Raw genomic sequence first — 20,078 nt, 5'->3', positions numbered from 1 at the left:
GTTGAAGCCTTGAAGCCATGAAGCCCTTATCTCCTATATTGAGTGTTTTTTTTGTTGATGGACTATGGATCATGCGGGTGGAAAGGGGCGCAAACGAGCCAAGCTACTCGAGATCGGATCGTTAAAAGCTCGACTCGAAACCGATTTTAAACGAGCCCGAGCCGAGCTCGAGCTTAATATTAAGCTTGTTTATTAAACGAGCTCGAGCTCAAGCCTATGTTACAAAGCTCGATTAGGCTCGCGAGCCTAAATGAGGCCTTATATAATATTATTTATTATTATTTATATATATATATATATATATATATATATATATATATATATATATATATATATATTAAAATAAAAACATATTAGGGGAATTATGAATTTCGGGTATTAGTTAACGAGCTTTTTAACGAGCTCGAGCCGAACTTAAGCTTATTTAGGCACGCCTGATAAAAACGAGTCGAGCCAGCCGAGCTTGTATAACTCTTTACGAGCTCGAGCCGAGCTCAATAAAAGAAAGCTCAAATCGAGCTGAGCTCGAGCTCGAGCCTCATATAACTTAAACGAGCCCGAGCCGAGCCTGGTCGAGCTCGGCTCGGCTCGTTTGCACCCCTAATGGAGGAAACATTTGTTAACTCAAAAGGATGCCAAAATGTCTATGGTGGCCATGTCTGTGATCAACAAGGTTGATAACATTTGATTGTAACATATATCGAAAGAATTATGAACTGTTTCGTTTTTTAACACCAATATACTAAAGTAAATTACCAATAAAATGGTAGTTCTTTCTCTCAAGACATATTAGCATAATGGAATCAAAAATATTGGGAGAGTTCAAGAATCTTTCTATCGATATTCACTTTTAATTGTGGGCTAGCATAAATATATTGGAAAACTTACAATAACAATATCCGGCATGCATCACGAGATACAAGCAACTACACAAAGCACATTGTCATTACAGTTTGACTATTTTTATTGTTTAACCACTTTATTTCACACTTGTCAATAAAAACCACTCAAGTTTGACTATTTTTTTATGTGGTAGGTTACACTAAAAAATCTATCAAAGTTTAGTAGCTTTAGTGATATATTAACACTAAATGTTCAAGCCATTGACAAATTTATTGTTCTTACCGCTTTAACCTATATATATATATATATATATATATATATATATATATATATATATATATATATATATATATATATATATATATATATATATATATATATATATATATATATATATATATATATCAAGCCAAAGTTGTCCATAGAGGGAAAATGCGCAAACATGGCTGACTTTTTGTAACATCCTCTCTGACACGTATCATAATATTGTTCGCTTTGTTGTTGTATGATTATCTGTTTATGTTTATTTTCTGGTATATGTCGATATATTGTGTTGGGTTGGGTTGAGGTTGTACAGTTCCGTGCGGTAGCCAACAAATCCTGGAGCATTCCAGATATGAGCTGAGGGTCGGGTAGGGCATGCCAGACTCATACTAAGGGCTCATGAGTATTCCAGATACGAGCTAAGGGTCGGGTAAGGCATGCCAGACTCCTACTAATGGCTTGATGGTATTCAGTCCAATAACTGATCTGGTCGGGGAGCAAACCAAACATAAGCTGTGGGCCGCGAGGGCAAGCCAAACTTAAGTTGTGGGCTCAGAAGTAATCCAAACTTTTAGCTGTGGACCCATTGCATGTTGTTATTGTATATTTATATTATTTGGTTATGTGTTGGTATTTTGGGGGAACTCACTAAGCGTTGACTTACAGTTTTGGGTTATATTTCAGGTACTTCAGATGACCTTGGGAAGGCGAAGGCGTGACTGTACACATCCTCATGTTTTTGACCTATGATTTTGGAAACTCTAATGTTGAAATGCTTTTTGAAAACTATGTTTGTAAACAATTTGTGAAATTGATGGATTCTTAAAAGTTTAAATTTATCAATGATTTTATGAGTGTTACAGTTGAGGAGGACGATTTACAGATGACGTTGGTGATAAAGAAGATGAGATTGAGAAGAAGATATGCGTATTGTGTTGGGAGAAAAATGTGACATCCCCATTTTCACGGCCAGAAAAAAACGATTTGTTTATGCTTTATTTAAACTAAGAGTATTTTTTTGAAGAAAAGTGTTGCGGAATTTGTTCCCAGAAAAACATGATAAATACGTTATCAAAACATTTCTGAAGAAATGTATTTTTATTCATTTTAAAACATTGGGATGTCATCGTCAATACAGAAACATAAGCATAAACAGAAATTACATTCATTATCACTAGTAATTTATATCTCCTTAATCTCTCAGTGTAATGTAACTTCATATCGACACTTGTGATACAAATAAACTGAGTGAGTCAGATTGGGAAACCTGGTTAGTACATAGGAATTTCAATCCCACAATGTTATACCATATATATATATATATATATATATATATATATATATATATATATATATATATATATATATATATATATAATTTAGAACTCACGATATATACAATTTCACATCATATAAGGAATTCCATCCTACCCCGACGATCCTTACAACGATACGATTTATACTCTCGGATCTAAAAATTACCATATTTCCTAATCCATACTCCTGGATCTGAAATTAACCTCTTTACCTAATCCATACTACCAAAGGACTTGTAGCCTAGCGGTATCAGGTGGTGCCCTCCCTCTTTGAGGTTGAGGGTTCAAGTACGGTCGTGGACATAAGTGGAATAGGTGTTGTTAGTTTAAGAGTAGATTAGATTTGCCGGTTCAAACAAAAAACCTAATCCATACTCATGGATCTAAAATTAACCTCTTTACCTGATCCATACTCCCAGATCTAAAATTAACCTTTTTACCTGATCCATACTCCAGGATCTAAAATTAAACTTTTTACCTGATCCATACCCCCGATCTGAAATTAACCTCCTTACCTAATCCATACTCCCGGATCGGGTATGTCTGATTCATACTCCCGGATCAATAATTATGCCCATTCCATACTCTCGGACCAGGGACAATTGACTATGTCTAATCAATGCTTTTAGATCATTGACAAAATTAAAATTCGACTCTCTGTGTATATCTCGCTCGTTCTCATAAAGGGATACTACTCAATATTTCTCTTAAGTAATTTAGGTTTACTCTATATCCTAAATTATCGTATATTATCAGATATGCACTTAACACGTATTTCAGGCAATATCAAATATTTTACACACCAACAAACATTTAATACATTATTCAATGGTTGTATTAAAATCATGTTCATGAAAAGGATTATGCACTCACTTGTTAAAGTGATGATTCCAAACTCGGGCAACGCTTCGCTTCTAACGATTCTATTTTCCTTCGACGAAACCTAGCACTATTATCGCTAAGTTTTAGTCTAATCTTTATTGTGACTAATTATTAGTCTAGATTCAGCATTAACTCAAAGTCTACTTCATGATCTATCAAGTAAGGATCAACAAGGCATGACAGTTAGGAGGCAGGACCATTTCGACATATAGCTTTTCTGAAATCCAACAACCAAACCCAACGTGACCATTCTAGACACCTCTCCTATAAGTAGTTCAATCAGTATAACAACTTTGAATCACTGATAAATCTTATTTATAGGTTCATAATAATGATCTTATATTTATATATAAGTTATATTTAAAATATGGTAGGCGAATCTCACTTACAACAGGTTTTTATTAAAAACCGGGCTTCGCTGGAGCAACGTTTCTGAGCCGAAAAGGTCTTTTTCTCGGAGTCGTCTGGCGCTCCGGGGCTTTCCTCTAGTGCCTTGAGGCTACTAGGGCTTTAGGAGGTTTTTTTTTTTTTTTTGGGGGGGGGGGGGGGGGGGGGAGGGGGGCTTAGAGAGATGTTAGAGAGAGAAAGAATGAGGGAAAGGTGTGAGAAAGAATGAAGGCCTTGCATTTTATTTATAGGCTGAAACACAGCTCAACTCATCGAGTTGGGTGTCACATGTCACCATCTGGTGGCAAGACTTGGGGAGAAAACAATGGCTCAGATCGCGCCATGTCACCCCCTTCGCAGCAGCACCCTGTCGACTTCTAAACCCATAACTTTCGCATAAGAGCTCCGTTTTCGACGTTCTTTTTATCCACACGTAGGTATTGACAAGATCTACAACTCTCCTTTTGACTTTGTCGGCTAATATTTGACCGATTTTAAATTTAACAGTATAAGAAGATTACACTATTAAATGACCGTGTAAAATTCATAACTTCTACATACGGAATCCGTTTTCATCTGTTTTTTATCATTGAGTTCCTATTAATGATATCTTCAATTCTCATTTATTTTTCGTTGGTCAAAAATGGATCGATCTAAAATTCGAATTCCGGGTTGTGCATTGTTATGCCAAATCTTAGAAAAATCATAACTTCCTCATACGAAATCAGATTTGGGCGTTTCTTTTATGCACGCTCTCAGTTTAACATATACTACAAATTTCATTTAGATACCTAAGGCTAAAAAGTAGTTTATAAAAAATTTACTTTTTACGTCACACAGCGTCGTGCCCGTTTTGTCGTGAAACTTCGACAGACCATAACTTCTTCGTAATAATTCGGATTTCGGCATTCTTTATATGTACGGAACCCTTGTGACATATATTATAACTTGGTTAAGATCAATCCTTCTAAATAATATTCCATCAAAAAGTCATTTTTGATGCTCATTGTCTCTAAATTGACTAGCCTAAATCTGCGTGTGTATGTGTGTGAGAGAGAGAGAGAGAGAGAAAAGATGGGATGTTATTTTCTATGTTTTAAAATAATAAAGTATTAAAATAAATTAAAAGGGCAAACCCGTCTTTTTAGGTTTTTCATGGACCAAAACCACAAGAAATTTATGATTTTGGGACAAACTTAATGGAAAATTCCTTATTTTGGACATTCCATGTAAATTGAAAACTTTTTAGACACCATCCACAGTTTTCTACAAACCACAAGGACCAATTTTTGCAGGTTTATATATATATATATATATATATATATATATATATATATATATATATATATATACACACATATATATATATATATATATATATATATATATATATATATATATATATATATATATAGACACACACACACACACTTTTTTATATGTTTAAATGCAAATAAAAAGTTTTTTTTATATATAGATGTATTATATAAATAAGATATATATTGTTTATAGAAGGTAAAAACCAAAAATTCATGTTGGTGTACTGGTAGGGGCATCGGCTACCTCAAGCAGTAGTTGTGGGTTTGAGTCTTTGGGCTTACATACTTCCCTTCAAACCCTGATTTTTAATTAAAGGAAACAGTTCAACGTCAGTTCAATCAGCGTGTGTGTGTGTGTGTGTATATATATATATATATATATATATATATATATATATATATATATATATATATATGTAACACCCATAATCAGAAAGACCAAGAAAGGAAAGGAAAACCCTAAGTAAGGGGGGGTCAACTCGTCGAGTCCAGGGTGGAACTCGACGAGTCCGAGCGGGATCCGGGTCGAAGAGTAAGTGACCGACTCGCCGAGTCCGGTCTGGAGAGGAAAACCCTAAATCCGGGACTTTGTGCACTATATAAACATCTCATTCTCTCCCTTAGGGTTCTCTATAGCCTCTCTTATCCAGAACACGAAACCCTAAGCCTCCATTTTAGCACATTCAAGCTTTCTTGCCATTTTGGGTGATTTGAAAGAAGAAGGAGGAAGGGAACCTTTGGTGATTCAAGGATTGGCTTTAGATCGAGAGTTGGTGTGACTTTTCAGATCCCTTGAGGTAATAAGCTGACCTTATTACATTTAGATTTATCGTATGGTTGAGATTTGGGCATTTTTGGGTATGGATGAGGTTTATTTTGAGTTTGGAGTAGATCTGAGGTTGCTACCTCAGATCTAGGCTATTAAGGATCCAAAAAACCATAAAGTTTATGCCAATAAGTTGTTGGTGAAGCCCCTTGGTCACAAAACCTAGCCCTAGAGTGTTTTAAGCCCATATCTCTTTGGTTTCACGTAAAGTTTGCAACTTTACGTGAGGAATAGACTTGGGAAGGGTGGATCTATGGTTTGGAGCCCCTGCATGGCTCGAAAAGCCATTGTATGGATTAAGAACTGAAGCTACTCGGCAAGTCACATGGGTGGACTCGGCGAGTTGGATGAAGATAGGCAGGAACTCGACGAGTTGGAAGAACAACTCGACGAGTCTGTTGAATATTGCCATGGACTCAGTGAGTCTATTCCTGGACTCAACGAGTCGGATCGCAGAACCTCAACCTTTTCTGGTTAAGACTTAGATCGGTGAGTTGAGTGGTGACTCAGTGAGTTGGGCAGGATGGGACTCAGAGATCGTTGAACTCGATGAGTCTCGGGGTGACTCGGCGAGTTGAGACGTATTGTGTGAGTTTCTAAGTATAAGGACTCGACGAGTCAACATGTTGACTCGACGAGTAGGGTCAGTCAGGAAGGTTGACTTTGACCAGGACTTTGACATTGTCAAGAGTGGACTTAGTTGGCTTCTAGAGTTCTATTTGGTTCTAAGTGTTATGTATATTGATATTGGTAGCTCGGGGAGCTAGTGGAGCAGCGGTTCAGAGAACTGTCGATCATCAGTCAGAGGGTTATCAATAAAATTTCAGCAGTGCAGGTGAGTTTCCCTTTATGTGAATGGGTCTAAGGCCACAATGCCGACCCATGTAGATATGAGTAGGAAGACCCAGGGGTTAGCCCTAGGCACTGTATGCCAGTATGATATTTAGGACCAAGGTCCATTGATAGCGGGCGGGTGCCCAAGGAATGGTTTGCATGATAGAGTAGACTTGTTGTTTGTGTGATACTTGTATGTGCCTGGTAGGGAGGTGAGTGTGGGCGAAGTCCCGAATCTCACCAATAGCAGAGTGTGGACGATGTTCCACATCTCATTAGCAGCAGAGCAGGGGCGAGGCCCAAGTTAGGGAAAGAGTGAATGTGGGCTGGGCCCGTATCTCACTACCAGTAGGAGCATGGATGGGGTTCCATGACTCATCAGTAGCAGGACAAGGGCGAGGCCCAAGATAAGCGATGCCTTAGGACATGATTCATTAATATATGTTTAGCTTATGTGTTGTGATATGTTTATGTGTTAGTATATGTTAGCGGGTGAGGCCCAATGCCAGACGAGGCCTAAGTGAAGCAGATCTGTATCCGAGCGGGGCTCAAAGCCAGGCGGGGCCTGGAGCGGCGGGGCCGTTGTAGCGGGTGAGGCCCGGAATAGCGGGCGTGGCCCAGTATATGCAGTATGTGTTTAAGCAGGGTATGTGGTAGGTTGGGGGAACTCACTAAGCTTCGTGCTTACGGTTTTCAGATTTGGTTTCAGGTACTTCCGGTAGCGGAGGGAAGAGTTTGGGGTGATCGCATGACACACACCATTGATTAGTCAGCCTGAGATGTTTACTCTGATAATGAAAATATGTTTTGGAAATGATACTCTGAATTCATGTTATGACTTATGATATGTTTTTATGAATATGACTTTGGTAATGATTTAAACAAAAATTTTTGGTTCGGATTTTTGAGACTTTACAATATATATATATATATATATATATATATATATATATATATATATATATATATATATATATATATATATATATATATATATATATATATATATATATATATAATGTCATAAAAGCCATTAATTTTTGAAGTCATGTGTAGGCGACCTGTTGGTTACCGGATAACCTGCTAAAAAGACAAAAATAAATTGTTTTACATAAAGTTTTGGTTTTAGTGAACCCAAAAGACATCAAAGGGTAAAACCAAATATTTTTTTTTTGAAAATTTAAGAGCTTTTATGATATTAACCTTATTTTTGTCTACTTTTTAGGTCTTAAAGACTAATAATATATTTATAGTTTTTCTATGAATATACAAATACCTTATTATATGTTAGATAAATATTTTATTAGATTGATTATGAATTTTGGGTTAAATTTTTCCCATCATGTTTCAGTAATCTCTTTATAGTGTTGGTAATTTTATTGTTATCAACATATTTTAGTATAGTTATTATTAATATCAAGATAGACTGAACTCCATTTACTCACCGAGACATGTGATGCAGGATGTACACTCGGAGTGATAAATATAAACTCGAAAATACGGGGTCTGGGGGCAGCGCCCCTGGTTACAGGTTCCAAGCGGCAACGCCCCTTATGAGGTCCAAGAGTTAATGACATCATTATGATGTAATAATCGGTTATGTCATATAACTAACCTTCCAACCACCATTTTGGCGCCAAAATGCATATAACCACCATTTAACTATTTTCTTTCCTGTATAAAAATAGATTGCATGTTCCAAAAAAAAAATAGTTATATTTTATGTACTTGAAATATGTTCATCGGATTCTTTCCATCTCTCAAAACGCAAAATAGCAAAAAACTTTTTGTGTTTTGCATATAACCACCATTTAACTACTTTCTTTCCTGTATAAAAATAGATTGCATGTTCCAAAAAAAAATAGTTATATTTTATGTACTTGAAATATGTTCATCGGATTCTTTCCATCTCTCAAAACGCAAAATAGCAGAAAACTTTATGTGTTTTGGATTTGAAAGTGGCCCGACTTCTATATTAGTATTCTTTAGACCCCCAAAATCTAACATATAGCAACCACAGTTTTAAATCTATAAAATGATTTAGTTAACTAAAAATAAAATAATAACATGCGATGGCTAAAAAGTTTGAAGTTGGTCGAACCAAGGTGAATGATTTTTTGAAGTGACATTTTCTTTAAACAACCAATACTTTGAATATAAAATAGATATGGTTTTTGAACCAGATTCTTTTAAGCACACGACAAAGATTTCCACCACATGAAATCCGGTTTCAACACCGAATTTTTGTAAAGCACGTTGAGCAGTGATGGTTTTGTCACTGCTTCTTAATGCAAGCCCCATAGTCATGCAAATGTCGCGAGACAATATTTAACATCAAGGACTAAACATTGTCCATGCAATGATGGAATAGTACTTGAGTACAAACAAATGCAATACAAGAAGCCTCACAAACTCCTTGATTTAGTACAAACTAATGCATGTTTCATACCATTTAGACGGATGTCAATGACAAAAAATGTAAAAATTTGTCATACTCAAAATTAGAGGTGGCAAAAATTAATACGATACGAAATAAACGGGTTTGGATAAGATATTACAACCCGTTTAAATAAACGGGTTGACACGATACGAAAATTAAACGAGTAAGGTTAGGGTTGAAAATTTCAACCGGAATATGACACGAAAATAACTCGTTTATTTATATGCAACTTTTTTGAATTATTTAAATAAACTATAAAGATACAAAACCAATACCATAAGTATAAGAAAACCTTCGAATTTAGTCGTTTTGTAATGTTGAAATGATTTAGCCGTCTAAATCAAGACTTTATTTTTAGTTTTTCCATTCACTTCCAAACTACATAGTCCCTTTGACCACTATCGTATCCTCATAACCTTGTCTTCCGCCTCCCCAACTCCCACTCTTTCAATTTGTCATCTGAACTTGTTATGACTTCATTTATTCCGCCTCCAAACTATTACTTTTTCTTTTCCGTCTACCAAACTCTTACTTTTCAACATGCTCAATCTTTTCACCTTATATGACATGACATATTTCAAGGTATACCCCTAACACGAAACCCGACACAAACTCGAACGATAATAAACGGGTTAACATGACACGACACGTTAATTAAACGGGTCAGATTAGGGTTAAGCACTTTCAACCCGTTTAGTGTTTCGACACGACAATCATGTCACCTCTGCTCAAAATGAAAGTGAGATCTTATACAAAAGATGCTAATGCCCTCCTCCCCGTAATGTCCAGAAATAGCCCTAGAATCCTTGTATGTCATGTAACTCATGTCTAGTGAAATGTATGATAGTTTCTAGTTCGTAATGTCCAGAAATAGCCCTAGAATCCTTGTATGGCATGTAACTCATGTCTAGTGAAATGTAGGATAGTTTCTAGTTTATTTTCACCATAGCCCTACAATCAATCCAATTAAAGGCAAATGTTCGTAGCTTGAGGAGATTTTTATTATCTAAACACACTTTATTCCATTAATATCTATCATACATACTCTTGAATCGAGAAATTGAAGAACAGATATCAACAATCATATCAATCATCAAGCACCTCAAAAAAAATCCTACCCACATCTCTTACATATACATATATTCATTCACCTCCAAAAGATTTTGCATTCACCTCTGAACAATGGATTCAGAACTTATATGAGAAGGGTATACAGATTACAAAAATTCTTTAAAACTATACCGTTACCAGTTACCACCACCATATATGTGTTTCATTGAAGAAAATAACCAGACAAGAACAATACAAAGAAGAAGAAAAGGCTACCGTAGATCAGAATCGCCTTCTGGCCGGAGGTGAGCGTGTTACCCCCTAAACCAAACTGCTGATTCTGAGCGAACCCCGCAATCTCCACACTCTTACTCTGAAAGAACGTCTGCGCAGCGCCACATGTCGGACACCTCCAATCGTCCGGCAATTTATCGAACGGCAAACCAGGTGCGATCGGGTATGATGGATCTCCGGCGGCTTCGTTGTACAAGTATCCACACGACCGGCACTCGTAAATTCCGGTGTTTAGGACTGCGAATTTCTCTTCTAGTCTGCGTTTATCGAATTCTTCTGTGGTCTCTACCGGTTCTGTTGGTGGATCCAAGATGGGTTTGTCTTCTTTGGAGACATCAATGGACTTCGAAGCGATTTGGAGTTTTGGGTATTTGGGAATAGGTGAAAAAACGTAGGGTTTGTAGGGGAGGGTGAAATGAGGTTTTGGTCTGGGAGAAGAAGAAGACGAAGAAGAAGGTTGAGTGAGGCGAAATGTTGCTGATGCTGCAGACGCCATTTTCGTTCGGATAATGGAGGTAGTGGTAGTGGTGGAGATGGAGGGGTGGGTAGAGCAGGAGGAATCAAAAGGGAACCATGGGAGAGGATATGCTGCTGCTTCTAATGGAGGAGGATACGGATTGGATAAGGCTGGGTGGTAGTCGTTAGCTTGGGGCACCTTGCTTCATTCGAAAATCGAAACTGCTATCAAATAATGGGTTAAAATAAAAAAAAAATGTCAAAAATTAGTTAGCTGTTCTTTTTTTTTTTTGGAATTTTTTTTATAAAGATTATCAAAAAGTTAGAAAATGAAACAAATTAATATATAACATGAGTGAAGCGACCAATCCACCCAGTTAATTTATAGCGATAGAAAATAACCCTTAATATGTTCATCCGACTATTTTGTAATGTTTTTATCAGTCGGTCGGGTACAATTATATAATATAATATGAGTGATGCAGCTAATCCACCCATTTAGTGTATAATGTTGGAAAAGAACCCATGAATGTGATCATCAGACACTATTTTATACTATCAGTTGAGTACAATTTTATTATGTATCGCAACATTTGTGGCATAACAATTTGTCATAATGACATAACAAACCTCTAGGCTTTAAGCATATGTACGATGCATATGATATTTTGTCTATAACTTAAGAGACTAAGTCTATATAGTTCTATAAGTTAAAAATAAAATGGAATTGATAAATTAAACATTTAATTATGAAAGAAATTTGTGAGAGGAATATCAATTGATTCATCTACTCCTAACAAAAATTCTTTCTATCTATAAAAACACCACAATCACATATGTGTTATCGAACCATTTGAATTGATCAATAAGACATCATCACGGGAAATAAAAATGAATCATGAATTATCATCTTCGAGATCAAGGGGATATCATCTTCTCCAAATAAATGTTCTTCATTAAATTTTAAGTTATCAGGTTTATACTAAATCGATCTTGTGATTATACTCATAAATCCAACATGTGATATTAGAGAGATTCAAATTTCTTCAAACTTGATTTCGATTATGATTCTCGTTCGATAAATATCATCACTCCAACGAGGAGAAGGGTTATAATTGCCCATAATCGTGTAAGCCTAAGATTATGAGGTTTATGTATTGTTTTGAAAGGATGATTTACGTGATAAATTTTGAAAACGTTTCCACTAGCTATGTGTGGTAATTGTTCGTGTCTTTTTATACCTTACTAGACGAATCCTCGCGCATTGTGCGAGAATAAAATTATATAGTTAAAATAATAACTTTTATCAAATTATTATTTAATATTTCTACTTTGAAACAAAATGTTAGTAGTAAAGCAAACATATAGTTAACATATAGTTTTATTAAACATTATATTTTTAATTTTTAAGTCATTGTGATATATACAATTATTTGATAATTTTATAAACCGTTTAAAATTGTGTAAATTATATATCAAATGAATGATAATATAACGGGTAACAAAACGTATTTTATATCTACACAATGTGTTGGGTAAAACATGGGTAGATATAATAGTTGTTGTGTGACAAAATAAAATAATGAGAGGCCTCGTTATAGATGTTATTGATGATCCACTCATCTAGCGGAGTATAGATGACGACCACGGACTATTCTAGACAGTCCAGTGGAACGCTAGCAGGATCGCAGCCTGTAGGTGTTTATTTGAACTATGTGTTTATTTGAACTGTGTGCTCACCAGGTGTACTCCATCCCCCACATGGTTGCCTTAAGGACATTTATTGCTGAGGAATCCTCTTAGCAGTAGTGTCCATCCTGATGAAAGTCCTTACACTAGGTCCCTTGTGTTAGATGTTTTAGAAATCAGAGTTGTTTATGCTTTGTTTTTAAAATCAGAATAATCTTTTAAAGAAAACAGTTGCGGAATTTGTTCCCAAAACAAAATATGATAAGAGTTTATCAAAGCATTTCTTTAAAAAAATGTATTTTCATTATATAACAAAATCTCAGGATGTCATGTTCAATACAGACCAAAAGCATAAACCGAACAAAATAGACCTTACAACAGTTATACATAACTACTGGCCTATAATCCAAAATCTCTCGTTATGTCAACCAACTTATGCTCTCGTGCCATAACCTGTAATACAAAGAAAACTGAGAGGGTCAGACTTGGGAGCCTGGTGAGCATATAGGGTTTTCAACCCACAATAATATAATTATTATATTTAATTATCAAATAATCAATCCAATTACCCACCCCCTTTTATCTCCATTTATTTAGTAAAGATTTACCCTAAGAACCGAATACCCTTCTCCCATTTATTCCTAAGAATTGCCCTAAGGAATTGGCACAAAGTCTAGTGCTGCCATGGTTCTTAGATTACCTTTGGTGAACACGCAGTTTAAAATAATTAATAAACACCTAGTTCAAGAACACCCATTGAACACACTCCGTTCAATAATACCTAATGAACACCTAGCTCAAATATCCCTGGTGAACTCAATCACCTAAGGAACACAGAGTACGAAAGCTCTTAGTTCAAACCACGTGATTATAATGTATATCTCGATCCTACAAAACCACTAATATTATTAACACATATGAATCATATTTCTAAAACAATCTATCCCATCCCGTCGATCCCCACATACTGACCCTATACAATGATCTTACGAGATCTAGCCTAAGGAAATCGATATGAATAACAACTGATGAAGCTGCTTCGAAAATTCCCTAGCAGCAAACGAGGATCAATAAAGACATCAAATGAGGGGAATAGAATGAGTTTCACCACGAACCTTCGTTCGTAAAAGAAAGAACCACAAGACATTTTAAGTCAGGAGTAGTTATCTAGATAACAATGCCTAGGCGTGGTCTGACTATCATGAGGTATTATACCCCCAGACTTTACCTATCCCAGCATCGAACTTTGCCTAGCAGTGGCCTGAATACATGAGGTATTTCACCCCCAGACGCACCCTATCCAACAATATAACACCAGACATACCTATCAGTGGTCTATAACTGACACACTTTATTAGGCAGTCTACGAAGTTCCCTTAATTACTTCGTGAAAGAAAACGCTGACATATGAAGCTCGGTCGATCACTTCATAAAAGAAACGCCGACTCCAAAGCTCTCTCAAAATAAAAGTGTGGGGAAATACTACTAGAGTACTCCTATACACTCCCGTAACTGACACACAAAATTGCCAAAAAGACTTTGTACATGATAATACTTCTGGCACATTATAGTACTTTGGTATGCGAAAGAATCATACCCGAGAACATAATAGTACCCTGGCACAAGCAGCACCCAAGACACAGAGCTTTGAAAAAGACTTCGTACATAAAATGTACTTCTGTACGTAGGACGTACTCCACCGATCATCAATCTCGCAACGCACGTACTCTTAATAAGAGACTACCCAATGTCCAAACTTAATTGAACTAAACATCCCATTTAAGTCTTAACCCATCACCAGGCAAACCTACAATACTTATAATCAATTCCCGATACTATCTTCGTTTAGGAAAAAGACTAACTAGTGTATACTTAACACAAGGTTTTAAGTAATAATATCATATATATATATATATATATATATATATATATATATATATATATATATATATATATACACATCTTAACACATATTGAACCATATCTGATTCGTACGTTGTATATCATCAAATATATCTAACACGTATTTCAGAAAATAACAAATACTTCACATACATATGTATATTTCATACTTTAATCAATTCTTGTATTAAAACCACGTTCCTAAAAGGGACTATACATATGATACCTTATCGAATGAACACGTAATTCAAAAATATATAATCCGTACTCCCGGATCTAAAACTAACCTCCTGATTTGATCCCTACTCTCGGATCTAAAACTAATCTCTTGATCTGATCCATACTCTCGGATCTAAAACTAACATTTTGATTTGATCCATACATCCAGATCTAAAACAAGTTTATCTCTTTATTCCTTTATGTCATGGTCCAACCCATATTTTATCACTTACCAACAACCTCATCTACTCATGTTCTACCCAACATATTTTTAGATACAAAATACATATATATATATATATATATATATATATATATATATATATATATATATATATATATATATATATATAGTTTAACTCATTAAAGCTTATATAATTCACCTATTCCACAATCATCTCAAATAAACAACAAAATATTATACACGTAGCACGTATTTCATAGCAAATACTTAGGTCCCGTTTGATAGTTTCTGTCTGGGAAAGTGATGTTTGGTAAAGTGCTGTCTGGGAAAGTTTTCTGACTGGGAAAGAAACCATGTTGTTTGATTGTACTTCTGATTGACTGTGTTTAATGATGAAAAAAAGTAATAATTCAATAAAAAATAAATTTAAAAAAAGTTATTTTAAAAATTAATAATCCAATAAAGAAAGAAAGATGTGGGGTTTGATGTATAATTGTCTTTCCAGCCCATTCAGCCATAAAGATATGATTTTTGGTCTTTCTGGGAAAGACATATCTTACCGGGAAAGACCACTTGTTTTGTGCAAATCAAACCGTCTTTCCGGTCCATATAGCCAGAAAGATCTGTTTGGACCTGGAAAGATGCGTATCAAAGGGGGTCTTAATATTTATGTGTTTAGAAGAAAGTAACTACACACTCACTTGATTAGAAGATGATCGGACAACACTACGGCTTGTAGAAGTAGTATTCTTCAGCAGATCTGGAAGATCTTCACAAAAACCAAACTCCTTGCGGGCAGAGCTTCAGCTCGGGAATTGCACTTCTCGGGATTTTCGGGGCCTTGGGACTTGCTTCGGGGCTCGGGAATGATACCGGGGCTTCGGGATAATTCTTGCACGAAAAACGATGCAAAAACGCGAGAAAAAGGGAAGAAATAAGCAAACTACTCGGCTGCCCTCGACACCCTTTTATAGGGGCTGGAAGGTCGATTTACGCAGGGCGTAAATCCTAGTTACGCGGGGCGTAACCTGGATAGGATCGCTGACTCCCCCCCTTCGGATAATATCGGCCAATATATATATATATATATATATATATATATATATATATATATATATATATATATATATATATATATATATATATATATATATATATATATAATATCGAAAATATTTAATAAACTTCAAAAATTCATATCTTCCTCATACGAACTCGTTTTCGACGTTCTTTATATCCACGCGTAGGTGAGACTACGATCTACAACTTTCATTTAGACTCCATCGGCTAATTTTGACTTTATTTTTATTATTTATTTTTAGTAGGTCGGGACAGGAAAACTCCATTATAAAATCATAACTTCTTCATCCGAGGTCCGTTTTCGCCTATCTTTTTATCGTTTTACTACAATTAATGAGATCTTCAATTCTCATTTAGATTGTTTCGGCTAAAAACCGCTCGGTCTCAAATCGAGCATTCGGGCTGCATACCGCTAAGTCGAAACTTCGAAAAATCATAACTTCCTCATACGAAGTCAAATTTGGGCGTTCTTTTTATCCACGCTCATCGTTTAATGTATTCTACGACTTTCATTTAGATTGCTAAGGCTAAATATCGCTCTAACGTAAATTCACTTTTCACATCGCGCTGTGTCGTGCCGGTTTTGTTGCGAAACTTCGACATGTCATAACTTCTTCGTTATAACTCGGATTTCGGCGTTCTTTATATGCACGAAAACCTTGTAACATATACTATAACTTAGTTAAGATTATTCATTCTAAATAATCTTTCATAAAAAATTCATTTTTGACGCCTATCGTCTCTAAATTGACTAGCCCTGATCTACAGGCGTTACACAGGTAGTGGCGCATGAGCATAGATGTGATGTCTTGGGATGAGATATTAAGGAACTTTAGGCCTGTAAATACAGAATAATGTAGTAAGGCCTATGCTGTATTGTTTATGCTTATGATCTGTATCGAACATGACATCCCGAGTCTTTTTAATGAAATACATTTCTACGGAAATGGTTTTGATAAATCTTTATCAAATTTTGTTTTGAGACAAATTCTGCAACACTTTTATTTAAAATGTTACTCTGATTTTTTAACAAAGCATAAACAAAAATCGGTTATAATCTGTTATAAGAAACGACATAAACAACACTTTTCTTTAAAATGTTACTCTGATTTATTGAAAATGTTACTCTGACGCGACTCGACTCAATTACACCCCTACCAACAATAAACCTGGTGGATAATCTGTTATAAGAAGCGACATAGTCAACAGATTGTCCTAACTTCAAAAATAGCTTGTGAAGAAATGTAACACCAATACTTTATGATTTATAAGTCCCTTAATCTTGATGCCCCTATAAATACATGGTGGGTTTATTTTGGCTCCATGGTACATGCATCTATTTCATTATATGGGTTCCATATAATCTGAAAACTTTATTGAAATCGAAGAGCAAATAAAGTTGGGAATGACAAAGACTTAAACATACCTTCATTACATTTTAGAAAGTGGTTATTGTTTAAGTCTTAATAATAATTTTTTTTTTGTATTGAGTATAACTTGAAACTTACTATTTGTATCTATGTGACATCCCCTATTTTCCAGAACAAAAAAAATATATTTCTTTACGATGAAAAAGCGTAGTATTTTTGTTTGCGGAAAATCTAGTATAATAATTTTTTTTTGTAGAAACTATTTCGTTTTATTAAAACATCTTTGAGTACAGATGTTTCAAAATACAAAAACTCTAAGGATGTTATAATCAATACATAACATAATTATAACATAAATACCTAATGGTCCTAAACACTATTGCAAGTTATCTCTAAATCAATAGGCATCCTAAACAAGCCCCAATAGCTTTTAATCATGTTATATGTAATGCATATAATGTGAGTGGGTCAGGTTGGGAAACCTGGTGTGACACATAGGGTTTTCAATCCCGTAATATTATTATGATAATAATTTATAAGGGAAAATGACTTGTAAGGGTAACGAAGTATTAGACTTGTATAAAAAATACCATTGAACTTTTTTTTGTACACATATCACCAATCAACTATAGGTTTTGTACACATATGACCATTAAACTTCACATTTGTTCAAAAAATACCATTATGTTACCGGTAATAGTAGGTCACTAGCCACGTAACATGCCTCGTGGCATGCCATGTGGCTGCTGACGTGGATTTTATTGTATATTATGTACACATTATACCATTAAACTTTTTTTTGTGTATATTTTACCATTAAACTTTTTGTACACATTTTACCATTAATCTTATATAATTTATTCAAAAAATACCATTTCAAAAAATACATATTTTTACGTAAAATGGGTTTTCCATCACCTATTGTGACTCCCTGATTTTGTAAGGTTTGGGGGAAACAACTTGTTTTTTACAATGATACTAAGGACTTTCTTTTACAACTACATTGTGAATTTATGTTGGTCATACATCAATTGAAACCCACAAGGTTTAAACTTGAGAATTTTATCTGGAGCGGCGAAGAAATACTCAATTGTTTATTATTTTAGCTAATGTCTAATAAACATATTCTTATAAGTCATTTTCTTAGGAAACTACGTTTAAGGCACACTTATAAACTCATGAAACATTTTGTACATGTTACCTTATTATAATCCCCCTCTTCTTGATTATGGTTGATGATTAAAAAAGTGCATTGAAATTATGTCGTTGTTTACCGATAGGAAAATGACTTATAATGATAAGTTTACTAAAATTTAGAAAATCAGTAAAATCTACATCAGGTGATGGGAAACCTACTTTTATGTAATAATATGTATTTTTTGAAATGATATTTTTTTTCAATAAATTATATAACATTAATGGTAAAATGTGTACAAAAAAAAGGTTAATGGTAAAATGTGTACAAAAAAAAAAGTTTAATGGTATAATGTGTACAAAAAATAGTTTAATGATATAATGTGTACATAATAAACAGTAAAATCCACGTCAGCAGCCACATGGCATGCCACGTGGCATGGTACGTGGCTAATGACCTATTATTATCGGTAATATAATGGTATTTTTTGAACAAATGTGAAGTTTAATGGTCATATATGTACAAAAGTTATAGTTGATTGGTGATGTGTGTACAAAAAAAAGTTCAATGGTATTTTTTGTACAAGTCTAATACTTTGTTACCCTTACAAGTCATTTTCCTAATTTATAATTATCAAACCTACAAAACCAACGTTTACCAAATAATATAAATATATCCCATAACTTAGATATCTATAAAACATTGCACTCATACATACCCATCCCAATGGATTCTCATGGATCCAAAAGAAAAAAAAAAGCTACTTATTCAAATATGCTTGGTCTTTCAATAAACAATGTGTATGCAAATCAAGAGCATAAACATAAGAGAACCAAGTTTTGAGAGAAACCTCTCCTAACCAAATATCCTCCTAAAAAGTGGTTGGTACCCATTTCCAACTTTTAAATTACACAAAAAGTCTAATTCGAGCCCTCTACTCAACAATGGTTTTTCCAGTGGCCATCCAGAGGCCCCTACGCCCCAATCTAATCAAAATAATTCATTATGACCAAATTCCTAATACAACACTTTAAAACCTGAAACTAAATATTGTCACCATGTTGCAAAAACTGCCATGAAACACCCATCACCTTCAACCATTGGGAATAGCAACACCTTTAGGAAAAACATAATATTTTAATTAAAAACATCATTGTGGAAATGTTTACAGTTTGTAGCTTAGAAATAACCAAAAACCAAAACAAAAGGGTGTTCCTTCAACATAAAAGAAAACATCATAGTCTAATTATTCCCAAACATAAACAACACATAAATTTTAATAGAAAAACTCTATAAATACATAACAAGAAAGGTAATGTTATAAATAAAACCATTTAAAATGTGTATATGTTTATTACACCATTCTTGGGGACGCTTAGTCCTAATCCCAAATTATTATCATCGTATACCACATGGAGAGTCACCTATGACCAGTGACGTGACTGGAGATGAGCATATTAGTCCGCTAATCACCTAATGGTCCAGAAATGGTCTAAGTGAGACTCATAGTATAATCATGCATATCTTGTCTCGATCACTACATGTAGCTAGCCCGAGTGACAATGTCAATCCCCAAAATCCTTGAATC

The 20,078-nt window shown here is 34.8% G+C and overlaps 1 protein-coding gene across 1 annotated transcript; it reads right to left on the bottom strand.

Moving 5' to 3' along the window:
• Positions 1-10,257: 10,257 nt before the first annotated feature.
• LOC111906469 (uncharacterized) lies at positions 10,258-11,129 on the bottom strand. The gene has a single exon (XM_023902225.3). The coding sequence runs from the start codon at positions 10,949-10,951 to the stop codon at positions 10,385-10,387; it is 567 nt and encodes a 188-aa protein (XP_023757993.1). The 5' UTR covers positions 10,952-11,129; the 3' UTR covers positions 10,258-10,384.
• Positions 11,130-20,078: the final 8,949 nt, after the last annotated feature.

The sequence above is a fragment of the Lactuca sativa genome, chromosome 2 (genome assembly GCF_002870075.4).
Source record: "Lactuca sativa cultivar Salinas chromosome 2, Lsat_Salinas_v11, whole genome shotgun sequence".
NCBI classification, from domain to species: Eukaryota; Viridiplantae; Streptophyta; class Magnoliopsida; order Asterales; family Asteraceae; genus Lactuca; species Lactuca sativa.
Note: the sequence above shows the minus strand (reverse complement) of the source record. Positions and strands in the feature narration are given on the sequence as shown.